This window comes from Amblyomma americanum, chromosome 2 (assembly GCF_052857255.1).
Source record: "Amblyomma americanum isolate KBUSLIRL-KWMA chromosome 2, ASM5285725v1, whole genome shotgun sequence".
Classification (NCBI taxonomy): domain Eukaryota; kingdom Metazoa; phylum Arthropoda; class Arachnida; order Ixodida; family Ixodidae; genus Amblyomma; species Amblyomma americanum.
In genome coordinates this window covers 33,663,617-33,680,210 of record NC_135498.1, presented here as the reverse complement: position 1 = coordinate 33,680,210, position 16,594 = coordinate 33,663,617, and the positions used below count along the sequence as shown (strand labels likewise).

Here is a 16,594-nt window from a genome sequence, read left to right as displayed (position 1 = left end):
TGCAAGCTCTCCAGGTTCCTGCGGTCCCTACTGAACGTTCCATACGAGTCGTTCGTATGGAATTATGAGAATATGGAGTTTATATGATATAAAATAATATATGGACGTCCATACGTTCTCTGTACGGGGTCCATTAACTTTCTATAAGATTTCCTTAAAGCTTTCATAAAATGTGTATGACGCCATATGGAGTCCGTAAATTTTTATACGCGCTTTCCAAAATGTCAACACCGACTCCACACACTCCGCACAGGCTTCATATAATTCATACGGAAATATTTGGAATTATGGGACTCGCCTTGTGGAAACTTTCAGTAGGGGTGCGACTGACGTAGCTTCGCTCCTGTTTCTTTAGACGCGAGCGTTTCCGCCCTTTATGTCGATTTGACGACCCGAGGCACGCGTTCTCATATTGACCCTATGCGACGTTCTCCTCGACGCTTTTTTTTTTTTTACCCGGTAGGATGTGCCTGTTTCTTTTTTCTTTCTCTCTTTCTTCATCTCTGAATTTTCACCGATGCAAGAACACGGTTCATTTGCATTGATTGCTGGGTCTGCCGGCGTTATCTGTGCCGCTTCATTACTCACTGGGTCAGGCGCGGTAAAAAAAAAAAAGAATGGATTGGGGAGGGGGGGGGGGGGGGGGGGAACTGGCATATAGCGCGAACGAAGTGTGCGCTATCGCCTTCCGAAACCCGTTCGGGAAGCGGGAGAAGAGTCCTTCTCCCATTGTCTCCTTCCCTTGTGCGTTTATTCAGTCGCGGATATCAGCACGAGTTATTAGTTTTCTCCATTTGGATACTCTCTATACGGAGGGACTGCTTCTGCTGTCGGGTGTACTCTGTTCTCTTTTTTTTTTTTCCTGCGCGTTCTTGATCGAGGCAGTCGCGCATAAAACATTCTCGAACCTGCAGAAGCCCGCATTTCGTAAAAGGCAGTACTTCCTTCCGCGTCATTTTCGTGGTCGTCTCTCTCTTTCTTTTTTTTTCTGTGTGTGTTGTGCGCCTCAGGCTCGTGGATGGCTGCAGTCTGTAGCGATACCCATTTCAGTGCCGATAGCATCGACCGATCATTAAGTGCACCCATAAGAACGCATGGTAACTTATGAGTGCTTATATGCACCTATATGTTCCGTTTTTGTTTTATTCCAGCTTCGCGGGAATGGCGAGTGTTAGGTGTGTCTTTTTGTCTTTTTTTTGCTTCTTTTATGGCAAAGCGCCCTAGAGCTGTGTCAGATTGCCCGTCTACGGAGGTGCTTGTCGTGAATCTCAGAATACACTGCAGTGTATACGATGGCGTCCGTGAGATAGTGACCGGCCGAACGGTGAACTCTAAACAGAAAGGTGTAAAAAGAGAGCAAACTCTCCCCTAGCGCACTCACTTTTATAAAAAGGAGTGCGCGATAGGACAGTTTACTTCCTTTTTACTCCCATGTAGGCGTATTAGTGTTTAGAGTCATTTAGATGACCGGCGGCACTGTTTCGTTCCCCGTATTTTGTCTCAAGCGTTTTTTTATGTAACAGCGCCAAGCTTATGTTTTATTCTTGCCTATTATAATCGTATATTCCCCCAGAAAAGGTTCTACATGCTAGTGCAGCATATGTTTTTTTTTTCCTTGGAAGCGAGAGGAGATATGCTTGCGCTAAGGATTTGTTATCGTCTTTCGAGCAGCACTACATAACAAAATGGACAGTGTGCAGCCTCATGCCTTTCAAATAATAGATTATTCTGTTCCTGGAGGAAATATACATTCTGTGTTCACTGCACGAAGATTACGGACTCTGCCTCATCGCCAGGACCTCGCGGCTCGGGGGGGGGGGGGGGGGGGGGGGGGGGGCATAACGATCTCCGTTCGAAACCTCGTTTCCTTGACCTCTCGTCTCGAAGGTTGCAGGAAAACTGCAACAGGTCGGTATTTTATGAAAAATATGTATTTATCACCCCTGCTAACTTGCGGGACTGCAGCTGCTTCGGAACGGTGCTTCAAAATGATGCGAAAGGACAGGCTAGCAGGAAGAAAAAAAAAGTAAAGGGGCAGCACTGCGCCCATAAAGAGTGCACCCCTATAAGTGTAGTGTATTGTATATAGCCATAAGCCTGCGTCCAGCAATTCAATAATTGTAGTCATTCGCTCCCGAGCGCAATGCATCGGCGTCGAGCATTTCCAAAATATTCGTCAATAAACGTTTTTCCTCCTCCTCCTACGAAGACGTGACCGCTTTTCCTCTTTGTGGCCCCTTTTTTGCCCCTTTTCATTGCTTACCTCCGGAGACAGTGTTCAGGTCTTGCAGGTCGAAACTGTGGTGCAGCTCGTACGGCATGGGAGTGGATGAAACGAACATGATGCTGTCCCTGCCGCCCAGCGAGCCATCCTCGACGCTGTTCGCGGGCTCGTCTTCGGTTAGCGGTCTCCTCACCGGCGTCTCGAACTCGTTGGCCGCCGTCCCGGCGACGAACTCGCCGTCTCCCACGGGCTGGTCCTCAACAGGCGTTTCCGTTATGCCGGCCAGTGTACTGGGCCTCGCGGTCGTCGTCGTTTTGGTGGCGACGACCTTCGGTCCTTCTTCGACACCCGATGGCTTCCTCGAGGTGCTGGTGTCCTTACCGGCCGGCTTTGTCGACGCGCTTGTTTCATGTCGCCGGGTGGTTGGAGATGTCGTCGTTGTTGTTCTGGACACTCCATGTACCTCTTTGGGGCCAAAGCCGAGTCCGGCACCGGGCGAGTCGGCCTTTACCGTCGGAGCTGCGTCGTCGTCCTCGCCTCCTACAACGGCGGTGAAAGTCGTCACCGAGTGCGGCGTAGTTGCTGTGGGAGCGATACCAGTGGCCGTCACGGTGACGACGTCCTCGGGAGTGGTGGTAGTGGTCAGCGATGGCTTCGTGGTCGGGGCGAACGTTGTAGCTAAGGGTACAGCAGTTGTGACGTCTGGCTTCGCTTGGGCCTCTTCGGTCGTGGTCGTCGAAGCACCTCGACCTGTGGTCGTCGTGACGTCTGCCTCTGTGGTCGTAGTTTCGGTTTGCTCGACGATTACGCTGGGCGTCCTGGCGGACAATTGCACGTCGTCGTGAACGCCGCCGTACGGACGCTTGACGGGCTTGGGGGCGAAGCTGTACCTACGTGTAGGTGCCGTGTACGGCCTCCTGGTGGTAGTGGTGGTTGTCGTCGTTGTCGTGGTGCTCGCCTCGGCCTCGTAATCCACGGTCGCCGGGTAATCGTAATAGTCGTCGTCGGTCGGAGGCGGCGGCGTCGTTGTAGTTTCTGACTTCTTGTCTCCTGCGTAAAACAATACCAGACCATATTTTACATGGACTCTTGGGGCATCTAGGAGCTGAATGCTTCAGTCTCCAAATGACATTTGCAAGGAATTAAAGATCGGTTTTGTGAGAACAAGTTCAGAACAGATATCAGCAATAAAACAAACAAAGTTTTCTATAATCACAAGGTGAAAAAGGGAGGAGGAAGCCTCAGGGTGCTTGCCAGCGTTTCGACAAGAGGACTTGTCTTCGCCTGGGCAAGGCGTTCATCATTGGTGGGGTTTAAATATGGTCTTCACTCCGAAGAGGAAGGCCCCCTGAGGGGGAGGAGGGTTGTGAAGTGGGAATGGTGTTAGGGTAAGGAGGGCGAATCTTGTCTATGCATGATGGCTTTTAAAGATGAGTAACCGGTTGACCTGCAAAACTGAGCTGGCCTTTTTCTTGTCACAGTTTTGCAGGTCAACCTTTTAATCATCCTTAGAAGCCATCATGCCTGGACAAGATTCACTCTCCTCATCCTAACACCATTCCCACTTTACACCCTCCTCCCCCTCACCAGGCCTTCTTCCTCGGAGTGAAGACCCTATTTAAACACCGCCAATGATGAACGCCTTGCCCAGGCGAAGACAAGTCCTCTTGTCGGTGCGCTTGCAAGCACACTGAGGCTTCCCCCTCCATTGTTCACTTTGTGATTATCAATAACCATCTCACCAACCTCTCTCAACCATGTACTATAGTTTTGTGTGGCTGTTCTCATCGTAGAAGCTTTGTGCGCGAGCATTAGAAAAATTCTAGCACATTAATTATCCCTGGCCTTTTTATTTCACGCCGAGAATATTATTGCCACAACGCACACTCACACCAGGAATCAAAACAGCGACACAGTTGATGCTGTTAGGTGAGCCCGAAGCCGCCAAAGATTCGCACAATTGAACAAGGATTCACTACCTTTTGAAGGGTGTAAATGAAACAGTCGCCACAGCTTCAGCCTCATGTTCTTGTAAAAACCACTCATATATAACTACTGATACCTGCCACACATTTGAACAACAGTCTGCAGAAACACGCACATCATTCAGGCATTCGGTGGGTGCAGCGCAAAGCTTCAATTGAACCCTGAAAGATGCAAGTGCAGCCATGGGGCGGGGTGACGTTGTCCCGGTAATAAGCCCTGACCCGGTACCCCTTCACTACTTTGAACTCGAACTTCACGAGCTCGCCCATTTAGAAGAACGGGCAATAGTCAGTGCCGTTCTGGCCACACAGTACCTAGACTACACGCATCCAATTGATATTCTCAAATATTCACAGTCGGTTTGTCGCAACTGTGCTCTCAACACTCTACATTATCACTTGACTGTGCTCTCAACACTTCCAATACTTACAAACTTATTTGCGATTCCTGGTCACCTCAGGTATTTCCGGTAAGGGGGGCGCTCATACGTTGGCCCGATAACTCTCCGACCGGACCTCCGGGGATGGCTCAGCCAACACCCTCTCCACATCCTCTAATTTCACGTACCTTGCGGACGTGCCACTTGCGAGGCAGCACTATCCTCCTCCTCATAGTGCTCTTTCTCGTCGACAAGCTTCTGCTGGTCGCCCTCGGTGTCCGCACAGTGGGGACCGTCCAACCCTCTTCCACAATGTAGGTATGTTTCCCCATTCCTAACCCTTCTCAAACCTGGTGGGCGGAGCGACTAACTGACCCCACTGTTCCTGGTCAGAAATGGCTGGTGGCACGAGCGGAGTTGGTTGCCGGCACCTATGGGGCCTCGGACTAGGGGCTCCGACTAGGAGGGTCATATAGACAAATAAACTTGCTTATTCCTCCTCCAGTCTTTCTGGAAAATTTTTGCGCTTTAGCTGCTCGCTGTACTTCACGGCTTATTTTGCTTCGGGCAGTTGGCTTGCGCTGAGTCAGCGAAAATAAACTACCGCCACTTTCCACTTTTGCGAAAGACGAAGACGGCACCTCCTCTTCCTGAATAAGGGTGTTGAGGCGGACTAGTTGGCACCTTTCTGAGTGCAAACACAGCTAATTAGGCGGGATGCAAGAACACACGGGGAACAACGCGGGCGCCGACCTACAAATAAGGATATAATTTAAGCATGATTTGCGCCTACGTCGAATAAAGAAAAGAGAAGGAAAAGTAGAAGAAACCGAAGAAAAGAAAATTAGCAAGCGCTAGTGCATTCTTTATCCAGGGCCTGAAGCGGCTGGGAACGTTTTCTTTTTGTTTTTGCTTTTCTTCCTTTTCCCATTCCTCCTTATTATGCTTTCTTTTATTCTTCTTGTTCTTCTAGAACTGCGCGGCTGATGTGTGTTTTTGCACGAACGCAGCTTGTTCCTAGCTGTAGGCCAGGCCCCGACCCTGTTTTCTCTGGCATGTTTTCCTACGTTCCGCCTACATAATTAGCGCCGTTAGCGCTGATTAACTAGAACACCTTTACGGAGGTCCGAGTACCTTCATGAATGGAAAATAAAAATGCAACAAACTGTTGCAAAATTACCATCGTGCTGGCTAGTTTTATGTACGTTGTGAGACAGAAGCCTCTAATACTGATCTATCTTCAATTAGCTTTTTCCCGCGCCAGCTTTGACCACCGTTCCTCAGAACATTTCCCATTCTTATCCTCTCATCTGACTCTGCCTTCTTCGACCGTTTCGTTATCTTTATTTCCCACTCCTTGACCGGACAGAATCATCGGTTGTCCGTTCCGCGCATTACATATCCTGCTCAAGTTCTTTCCTCCTCTTGATTTCGCATTTCAGGCTAGGATATATATATACATCGGCCCTTGACTAGCCATTGATTGCGTGCATTTTCCGAGTTGCCTTAGACTTGCCCTGTATTGGCCGGGACGTTAGCAAAGAAGGAAAGCCTCAAAGCGAACCTTCGCCTTCAGCGAAGGGCTTCAGGGCCCCTCAACGCGCGCTGTCAACATGGGTGTTGGTGCAAACATTGGTCTTGGAGGGAAGTCTTGATGGGGATCATCGGCGGCTACATATAGACTATGTTACTTTGCACTTTTGTTCATAGTATTGAGACCCTCAGTGGATCTGCCATTCAAACGACGCTGTCACCTTGGATGCCAGGTTCCTCAGTGCTTGCTTTCGACGCTTCATGGTTTACGAGATTGAACATAGCAGGTCCCTCTCCTTAAAAAAAAAAAAAGAAAGAGGGATACAGAAGGGAGAGCGAAGCTGTTATCCTAAATAACCGATGGTGTCTTCATGTGCTGCTTAGTTAATTACCCACTGCGGACAGGCGTACGCAAACTTTGTCAAGGCTTCCTGCCGAGTAACGGTTATATTCATTTGTATGTCTTAGGAGAAGAGAGAGAGAGAGGCGAGGCACGTACCACTGCAGAAGACGTTGGGGCAGCACTGTCCCGACTCCCTGGCCGTGAAGCATCCGGGCGCTGGTGTTCCGATGGCTGGACAGACGCGCAGGTAGCAGACAAGCACGCCCTTCTGGCAGGTGCAGTTCAGACAGGGCTCCGGCGTCTCCACCGAGTCGCCATGCTCGTACCGCTCGGACTTGTAGAAGCAGCCTGCGAGTGGGTCACCGCAAACGCCCTTCAGAGTGTGCGCTGGTGTTCCACAGTGCAGGAGACCTTCGTTAATAACGTTACGGCGATTTCAATGCCTAGGAAAAGGAGTTTAGACGCAAGTAGCACTCTGGAAGTGGCATCAACGAATGCAGAGTGGGCTGCATTCATACGAGGTGGCTGTCATGTGCCGTGGCCAAATGATTTTCCTTGTTGTCCATGGCGGGTCATGTGAACCAGTTAGCTCTTGTCCGCTTTACGGAAGAGCATATGTGTATATCTGAGGCCTTGATTTACCCGCCATTAATGTCTTCTTCTCTTTCTCCCTCCTTTTTGCCTGGGCAGTCGTCAACCGGTCAGTTACAGGATGGAGGACAATTAACTGAATAACGCTAAGAGCCAGTTCACGTTCAGACAAAAATGAAGATGGAACAAGCCCAGCATGCCCTTGCGCCTATATGTGTGCATGTAATGGCAATGCGTCTGTAGCGGGTGAGAAGCTGTGATGGTCCATTTCGTACTTTTTTAATAGTCATTCGCTTTCTTTTCTACGTGTTCTCTCGCCCCCCCCCCCTTTCCCCCCCCCCCCCTCATCCTTTGTCTTCTTGACGGAAGTAAATGAATGGTGGTATGTTAACGCATGAAAAAATTCTGCCTTTGATGCCGGTTTCTTTAATTCCTGCCAACTTATCGCACAACCGCAGGTTCCGATTAGCAATCTTTGATCCGGTGAGTACGTGCAGCAATGACGACAGTTTTGTTACTTGCTGCTGCCTTCAGTTACGTTTCACGTGTCATTCTGGTTTGGTATCTGCGCCACATGCGTTGCCAGAGTGACGAACGGTACTGGTTAGCCCTCTGGAGGTAGCGTCACTATCTGCCGCCCATCGTCATACGAATAAACGCAGTCGAACATAGATAGCTCGAACTCTAAGGGGGCCGGAAATTTGTTCGCATTAAGCGGAGTTCGAAATAACGAAAGCCACATCGGGACTCATATTAATGCAGGTGATGATAAGGAGAAAAAGAGCGTTAGTTCGAATTAAGCGAGATAAAATTAACGAGATTCCACTGAAAGCGAAGTGGGCGCGGCAGTCGCCGCCGCACCTGATTTCGTAGAGGACTCATAAAGTATTCGGTTCCCACTTGTGGCTAGTTCGATTCTTTTTTACCTTTTTTCAACTTGTGCTTTCATTCTAACCGCTGCAAATCTTTATTTAGGTTTTTGTTGTACGCTTGACCTAAAACCTTCCCGCTCGCTTTTATATACTTTGGCGTTAACAACGGTGTGTGTCATTCGTCTTTCTATATCGTTCGGTTCCAAGGTAACGGTGTTTCTGAAGTGCTCTGTCTGTGCGGAGCGCGTGTTATTTATAAGAATGAAATAACTAACTTGGACACACTACTCGCTGCGTGGTGGCATAAGTAAAAGCTTGTAGATGCATGTTTTCTTTTTCAGATCAGATTTTTTTTTTCTCATCACAGCTCGACTCCCCCCGTGCGCTTCTGTACGGGTGCGAATTGGTGTCGCTATAATAAAGAGTTCGGGATGTAAATTATGAGCGCCACTAAAATAAAGGAATCTGTCTTTCTCCCTTTCCATATATACGTTTTTTTTTTCTCGATATATATATCACCTCTCCGTAATAAGGAAAGGGCAGGAAGGCGGCGTAATGAACCGTGGTCGAAGGCAAACTGACGAGCCAGAAATTGATTAAACCATTACGGCCCGGCGCGTCAGACGTCGGTGGGGCGGACGCGTTCACGTGGAGTATAGCGTTCAAATATCCGCTGCCGCCATTTTTACGGGGTGCCGCGCGGGGCCGTTGCAGCTAATTTGTCAGCGTCTTCGGATTAATGTTGTGCATCGAAACGTGTCGTGACGTTTTGCTTTCTTTTTTTTTCACCTCTCTCCATTTCTCTCTCTCTTCATTTACTGCTTTCCCAGTGATTCAAACGAGACCTCCCGGCGTGGCTCGTTTTTCAAGGGAAGGCCGGCAATTAACATCTCACGTTCTCTTCAGTTTGTGTTCTTTTCACATTGATTCAGGCCGCCTTAGAGCGGCGCTGTCTATTAAAAACTGTAGAGCGTGTCAGCGGTGGTTTATCACTTCCTCGATGCCAAGCCTGTCTCGATTCATCATCGTCATCAGCCTGACTACGCCCACTGCAGGGCAAAGGCCTCTCCCATGTCCCTACAATTAGCCATGTCCTTTACCAACTGCGGCCACCGTATCCCCGCAAACTTCTTTAATCTCCTCCACCCACCTAACTTTCTGCCGCCCCCTGCTACGCTTGCCTTCTCTTGAAAACCACTCCGTTACCCTTAAGGACCAGCGGTTATCTCGCTTTCGCCTGGTTACTCGCTTCGCTTCGCGAGCTAAGGTCATTCAGGACATTTACTATCGCGATAGCGTTAATTAGAAGCTTCATGGTGCTAAAATGCGCCGTCGGTCATAAAATTTGCCCATTGGCTGGGAGCAAGTGACGCCACCGGACAGGAAGTGCCAACTATACCTTTCGACGTATCTTCTATGCGTTTGTGGCGCCACTTCAAGACACTTTCGGGAAAACATCTAACCCCCAGCTAGATGGCCCGAAGAGATGTCTGGTTGTGTGCAGCCAGACGTGTAGGGTTCCGCAAACAAAACTTATGATGCTATTTCATTGCCAACACGTAATGTAATCAGGCGTCCTTGTACATTCTAAATGACGCGGATTTTATTAGAACTTGGCGTACTGTTTCACGGAGTTTTTACGGGCAGGTGTGCCCATAAATTAATTTTCTGATTTACGATTTTCGTTACATGCGAAACCCTTGCCGGCAGCTCTGCCGGTGTAGTGCCATTCGTAGGGTGAACTCTCCAAGTTTTGACTGGGCTAGAGAAGTTTGCTGGTATTTATTTTTTTCCTTGCTAGTTTGCGCTGCATTCAGCATCGGGGCGAATTTCATCGACTCAGGCGGAAATGCGTACTGCTTTCCCAACCTTCGCACGATATAAAATGCCTCACCGCAATGCAACTAGAATTTTGAAAAAAAAAATGCAGTCTTCCAAGACAAGACATTGGTTTGCGCTCGGTATAATCAATCGTCAGCCAGTGGCTGTATGTGTATGGGGAGGTGGATGGCTGCGAATGGGCCGAGTGTAGTGAGCGGAACAGCAGGAGACATCTTCATGAGCGGAGAAGGGGATGTTGAATTTAATGAGGCGGTCATACTGAAAGGATTCCGTGATAGCCATTCCACTAGATTTTTTTTTCTGGAGCCCTTGTTAAGTGCGACATAGTGTCCATGGACTACGTGGTGTCCCTGCAACTTGTCGCAAGTTCTTGTGCTGAGGCTGACAGGGACGTAAATCGGATTGCATGGAGAGAAATCGGACAAAGGTGTCATGTAAGTTTTCTCTTCTCAGGGTGTTCACATTGATCTTTACTGACACTGGCTTCAATACAGAAAAATAAAGAGAGAGAGAGAGAGAGAGAGCTTGTGTTGTTCTGGTCTGTGCTCGTATTTAGTTTTGGGGCTCTTCCAGCTGCCAGTCTAAGTGCATGTCCAACATTCTTGGTCAAAAATTTTGAAAATTGGAAAATTGTAAGATACTGTTATGGAAATATTGAACGTAATGATCCATTCTTCTGGTATGTAGCAAAATATTTCTTTTAAAATGTTCCCATCGATCGCACCGAACATTTCAGACTGTGATAGGAAACCGATGGGGACTCTTTTGAGGATAGCAAAAACGTTAATAGAAAAAAAAATACAAAACTGCCGTCGGGTGATCTGCAAATATATTGATTACTATAGTGAAATATTACATTATGAGTAAAAATTGCGTTCATAAACGGTCTTCCACTCAAAAATGCTTTTGTCCAGAAATGTTGGGTGCGAGTGCACATCCACCGATTTCCTCTCTGTAATGCCTTGGTGTGGAATGGATGAAACTCTGGTGACACGATGCTGCCCAAAACGCCCAAAGTTTCTCTTGACAGTCCGCTAGTATTTTCACCCATCGCAAATGCCACTCCCGGGAAATACCGATACCACGTTCTTACACAAAAGACGTCGCGATGTGGAGCTAGTGTCGTCAATTCTCGCATAGTCGTCGTAGTGGTGCTTTTCCACAGTACTGGGTTGTGTAGTGGCAAAACAACAGTGCGGGGCGCGTAGGAGCGTGAATTTATGCCTGAAAATTGTTCAAAGCATCCACTTCGGAAGAAAAAAACAGACGGAATAATTTTTTAGCACTTATAACGGAACAACATTAGTTCATTTAAAAGCTGGACATCTGTATGTGAACCTCGGGACCGTGAACTGGTTCGGTGTGTGCATTTTGACGCAGCAACTTGTGCAGGAACTGGAAACTAAGGGTGATCATTAACTGGTGTCGGTGTGGGCATCAACCCGTTAATCACGCGTGTAATCTGCACATCTGTGTGTGCCATGACTTTATGCCTTGTGTGCGACGTGTGTGGCATCTACTATGGCGATCAAAAATTTACGGGACGTGGGTGTGTAGAAGAAAAATATATTACGGCGCAGTCACGTAATCCAGTCGCTTGAAATGTTTCAAGCTATGAGAGGATGTGCATGCTCTATCCGCCGTCGCGAGCGCAGTTGCAATTACCTTTTTTTTAAGGCGATAGCCTTTAATGGCTCTTGCTCCGTCCGTAGCGCTCTTGCGTGCATGACTTCCGAGATTACCCGCAAGCGCTAGCGCGTGTGGTGATCTGGGAGGCCATGTTGCGCCATTTGTAGTTCACTGCGCGTGCGCGAGGTGGCGCCACCGGCGCGCGCGCCGGACGCCTTGCAGCTGTCGACCGAATCGGGTGCCACGCAACCTCCCTCCTAGCGCTCGCTTCAATGAAGTCTCAGAATGCGGGCAAACGCAAGTACTTAACATCTTAACCACACATCAGTGACACAAGCAGCAGCACCGCGCTAAAGGCTTTCGCCTCACCGCGCTTTAGTTCAACAAAGTGCCCCCTGAATTTTTTCGACAACACGCGTCCCTTAAGCTCTTTTTTTTTTACGGTCGCTAAAGTATACACTGCATGCGGAGACTTGGCTTGTGCTGAAGGACTTAATAGGGCCTGATTTCACCTATTCCTAGGCGTTGTGACGTTTCCTTTTATCTGTACTGATTTTTCACCCCGAATTCTTCTTGTTAAGGGAGGAACGGTTGCCGGCTCCGACAACGGATGCTAACACGTCATCTAATCATGTCTTAATTAAAAAATAATATCTATTATGGTTGAACTTTATGAAATGGAAATTGTGAGCATGAACAAGCTAATAACTAACACTTCTGAAGCAACACATTGGAAGATTAAAAACGCTTCATACGACACATTGACCGCAGCACTGGTGCAGCATGCTTTGCGGCAACTCCACAACGATTTAAGCTTGCGCGTGCGCTGTCTGGCAGCGTGCCAAAAAGATAGATGAGATGAAACAAACTAACGAAAAAAAGGCAGAAAAAATGCGCACTTGTTCGAGCTGCATAACGGGAAAGAACACTGGCACGATGCCCTACTAATGGCGGACGCGCGCGCTGTCACGACGAGCTGGTCTTCCCTGTTTTCCTTTTTTTGTTGTTCTAGACGTTTCTCTCCCGCGTACAACTCCGCGCAAAGGGCGAGGTCCCGATAGACCTTAGTTCGCTCGTCTTCGTCTTTGTGGCTGCGCTTGCTACCGTCTCTCTTTCGCCGTGTCATCCACAGATGACAGCAATTTTTCATGGCCCGGCAATGGGGGAATGCGCTTGTATACGAAGCACAGGGGAGAAAAAAAAGGGAAGGAAAGGAAGGATGAGGCAAAAGTCTCTAGAAAAAATGAGGAGCTCAGTTCAGTCAGAGCTCAGGGGAGATGCTGCCGCGCCATGAAGGGAACACGGCAGATGCATTGTCGACGGGGATCTCGGGAATGGTCTCCTGCGTGTATAGACGTCGGCTTGGAGGGAACCCAGGGGAACCCGTTATAGTACACGAAGACTGTACGTGAGGGAGGGTCGGGAAGGAGGGGAGAGGAATGACTTTGAGATAAAGTAAGAAGCTACATAACTTCTTCCTACTGAGAATGCAGCGTTTCCCTGGCGCTCGTTTGCTTTTATCTGTCTTCTGCCTTACGTCGTTTTTTTTTGCTGTTGTTCTCGTCATATAATCTAATAACCCTTCCTTTAACTTTTTGTCTTCCAATGTCGACTTTTGCGTGAGGAGTTAAACTTACTGAATAGAGATAATTAAAGTTTTCGTGGCTGTCTTTCTTTGTTCTACCCGCTATCTGTCGCAATTTCCCACACCGACGACGATGTTCTGTAAGTTTCGCACCATAATAATAATAATAATTGGTTTTTCGGGGAAGGAAATGGCGCAGTAACTGTCTCATATATCTTTGGACACCTGAACCGCGCCGTAAGGGAAGGAATAAAGCAGGGAGTGAAAGAAGAAAGGAACAAATAGGTCCGTAGTAAAGGGCTCCGGAATAATTTCGACCACCTGGGGATCTTTAACGTGCTCTGACATTGCACAGCACACGGGCGCCTTACCGTTTTTCCTCCATAAAAACGCAGCCGCCGCGGTCGGGTTCGAACCCGGGAACTCCAGTCAGAATTGAAAAAAAAAAAAACAGTGCTTTACTCTGCTCCTGTGGTGTGCATTTATAGTACTACCTCTGAAAGGATTTATTCGAGCGGCAAATAGGTGGCGCTCCCGCAATTTCCTCTTCTCTGTATACCTCCTCTTTGATAAGTGGACTCCCGGGGTTCATTAACGGCTGCGTGTACAAGCAGGCTTAAGTACAGGGTCGCTCCGTTCATCGACTACGGCAATCGATGCGCCGAAGAATTTGCGGAGTACCGTCACCGCAGCATCAATCAAGCGCGCAAGAAGAATGATAGAGAGCAGAGCGGGTGAGGCAGAAGCAGATGAACTAACTCCGCAACAACCAATTATGGCCTGCTGAAGAAACCGACGTGGTGGGAGCGGAGGAGAGGGTGATCAGCCAGGAGAGAGAGAGAGAAGCCAACGGGTGGAACCTCGCCTCCCATTTTCCCCATTTCCTCGCCGGCCACTTCCCTTCGTTTCCCCATAGTTCGCGGGGCACGTCTGGCGGCGGAGCACCGTAACGAGCTTTGGCCGCACGCTACACACACACAACACGCCGCGAGCGCGCCTGGCGGCGCATTAGCAAAGATTTACGGTAAACAGGGTCGCGACGCCGCCCGAGGCGGCCTCAAGCGTTGGGAATGGCTCGGTGAGTTAGCGCAAAGCGTTCCTCGCTTCCGCAGCGAACGACCGACCCCGCTGCCGCAGCCTTGTGCCGAAGAGGAATCCTTCTTATACGCGTGTGCACGGCTTCCCGGCTTCCCCTCCAGCTCTTCCCACATCCGGTTGCACTTTCAGCTGCGCGTCGGCGGGAAGCCGTGGGTGTGTTGCTAGATGGGCCGCCACAGGCCGGGCTCTCTTCCCAAGACGCGCGCGTGCCCGGGTGTGTTTGTGTGCGTGGACGTGTTAGTCTGTCCCCGCAGGCTCGCCGGCGTTCTCGCGCTATGAAAAGTGATGTTTGCACCTCTCGAGATAGCGGCAGTCTTCTTCCCGGCTTCGAGAAACACCGCACGACTAGGGTGACTGCTGGAATTAAATTAAGGGAGGCCGGGAAAGGCGCTTTTCCCGAATGGCGCCGTGTCTGCACCCTTTCACTCCTCTCTCTTGTCGCCCTTCCGCTTTGCTCCTTAACCTCCCCCCCCCCCCCCCCTGTTTTTTTCCTTTTCCCGCGGCTGCGTGGCCTCGGTGTTTGCTCCCGCGGAGTTGTTCATCTCGGTCCTTCCAGGGCGAGGGAAAGAGGGACGTCCGGGAGCGTGTGTCCCGTCGCCGGGACGAAACGCTGGCAGCGGCCGCAGATGAGTTGCTGGGAGGAGCGCTCTGCGCTCGTGGAGCGGCTGTGCGTGTGGAGCGGCCGTGCTTGTGCGTGCGCGAGGGACAGATAAGTGGAAGCGAATTGGAAGGAACGTGAAAATGAGTGGCAGGTTAGATCACAATCAATAGAAGAAAAGAAAAGGGAAAAGAGCGAGTGGCACTTCTGAACTGTCAGCAGTGGGACACAGATATAAGAGTAGGTTAAAGCTGCAATAAAGAGGATTCTGAATTCGTCTTTTTTACCGCGGGAACTCGATCTACACGTACCGAGCATTCTTAGAAACTTCGAATTATTGTCCTGTGCGGCCGATTTCCCTAATTTAAATCGGATTAAACGTACTGCCTGCCGCCTTTTTTTTTTTTTTTGAACTCAATGCTGAAGGTAGGAGGAGTCAACCAACGCGTGGACTGCCTTTCAGCCAGTCACTTGGTGGCTTGCTGCTCTGACGTTGGCGGAATGATACGGAAATTAAAGCGTCCACGCGTATTTTTACTTCGTTAGGCCTAATTTGCGGCTATGTTGGCTGCGACTGGAACTATTCACAGAAACCTAAAGCTAAAAAACAAATAAAAGCGAAGCCGCCACGGGACTGGCTGAAAGGCACTCCACGCGTTGGTTGAATCCTCCTACCTTCAGCGTTGAGTTCAAAAAAAGGCGGGGGCCGCGACGTTTCATTGATTTAAGTTAGGGAAATCGGCCGCACAGGTCAATAATTCGAAGTCTCTAAAAATGCTCTGAACGTGTAGATCGAGTTCCCGCGGTAAAAAGACGAGTTCAGATTCCTCTTTAGTGCATCTTTAATGTTTTTGTTTGTGCGTGTGTGTGCCAAATTAAACAGTGTGTGCTATTACACACGCCGTGGCGGAGAGCCATCGAAAACAATTTTACCCCCATGGGTTCTTTTCTGCGCTCGAGAATTTCAGTACACAGGCGTATTAACATTTCACTTGTGAAATAAGAGGTTAATAGAAGAGTGTGCAACCAATGCATTTGATGAAATTCGGAAAGCACAGAATGGTGCAAGTCTATTACAGTAGAACGTCGAGGCAATTACATGCAGTGCATTGGAGGAAGAGTGGAAATCTGAGTGGAATACGGCGTTGGAAAGATACAAAATAAATGAACTCGTTTCACTCTATACAACTATATACAAAAGACAGGTACTCTGTAGTGGCTGGAGTTTGGGATCCTTATAAGCTCATGGAAGGCGCGATGAATTCGGAGAAGGGTGCGAGGCAGTGAAAAAAACGGTTATACAGCGGTGAACAGAAAATATGAAGTGGGCGCAGTAGGCAGGTAGATCAAGGTAAGAGGAGGACAGTGGCATAAGCATTAATAGGCGCTAATTAACGGGCACGGGAGCTGATGAGCGAATAACTGTTGTGCGTGCGGTTTACCGATTTCGGTTTACGTGACGAGAAATCTGTTAAATCTATTTTTCACGCATGAATGACAAGGCTGTGCATTTGGGAGAATTTGTTTCCGGGTAATGCGCAGGTGAAGCGAATGAGAAGTGAGAGAAGTAGTTTGTAAATTACGTCTGGGCAGCAAAAACATTATCAGACGATGTCAGCGGCGACACGCGGTGTGCAAACCGGCGGACGTCCACTCCGCACCGTCGTCCTCGGACAGCACCGCGACCTCGCGCGCACATTGCCCTGCTCGGACGTGATTCTACCCAAACGAGTGGCTCATATTTCACCGGGCAGGACCCCCTTTCTGCCCCCCCCCCCCTTCCGGCCGCGCGCGCTCTTCCTTTCTGGAGAGACGAAAGCGAATCTTGGCGTGCGCCTGCACACCAACGGCGGCGGTGGCGCAGCTCACGACCAAGCGAGGAGCACGCGCGTGCACAGAAAGGGTAGGCTACTC

At 49.2% G+C, this 16,594-nt stretch overlaps 1 protein-coding gene across 2 annotated transcripts in view; it reads right to left on the bottom strand.

The window, feature by feature from the left end:
* The window catches only part of LOC144120946 (uncharacterized), a 209,660-nt gene that overhangs the window by 22,725 nt on the left and 170,341 nt on the right, over positions 1 to 16,594 (bottom strand). For both annotated transcript variants that reach the window (XM_077653772.1, XM_077653773.1), the window contains exons 12-13: positions 6,622 to 6,813; positions 2,264 to 3,274 (exon numbers count right to left, since the gene is read on the bottom strand). In XM_077653772.1, coding sequence (XP_077509898.1) covers positions 2,264 to 3,274; positions 6,622 to 6,813 — 1,203 coding nt within the window. The remainder of the gene's footprint in view (positions 1 to 2,263; positions 3,275 to 6,621; positions 6,814 to 16,594) is intronic.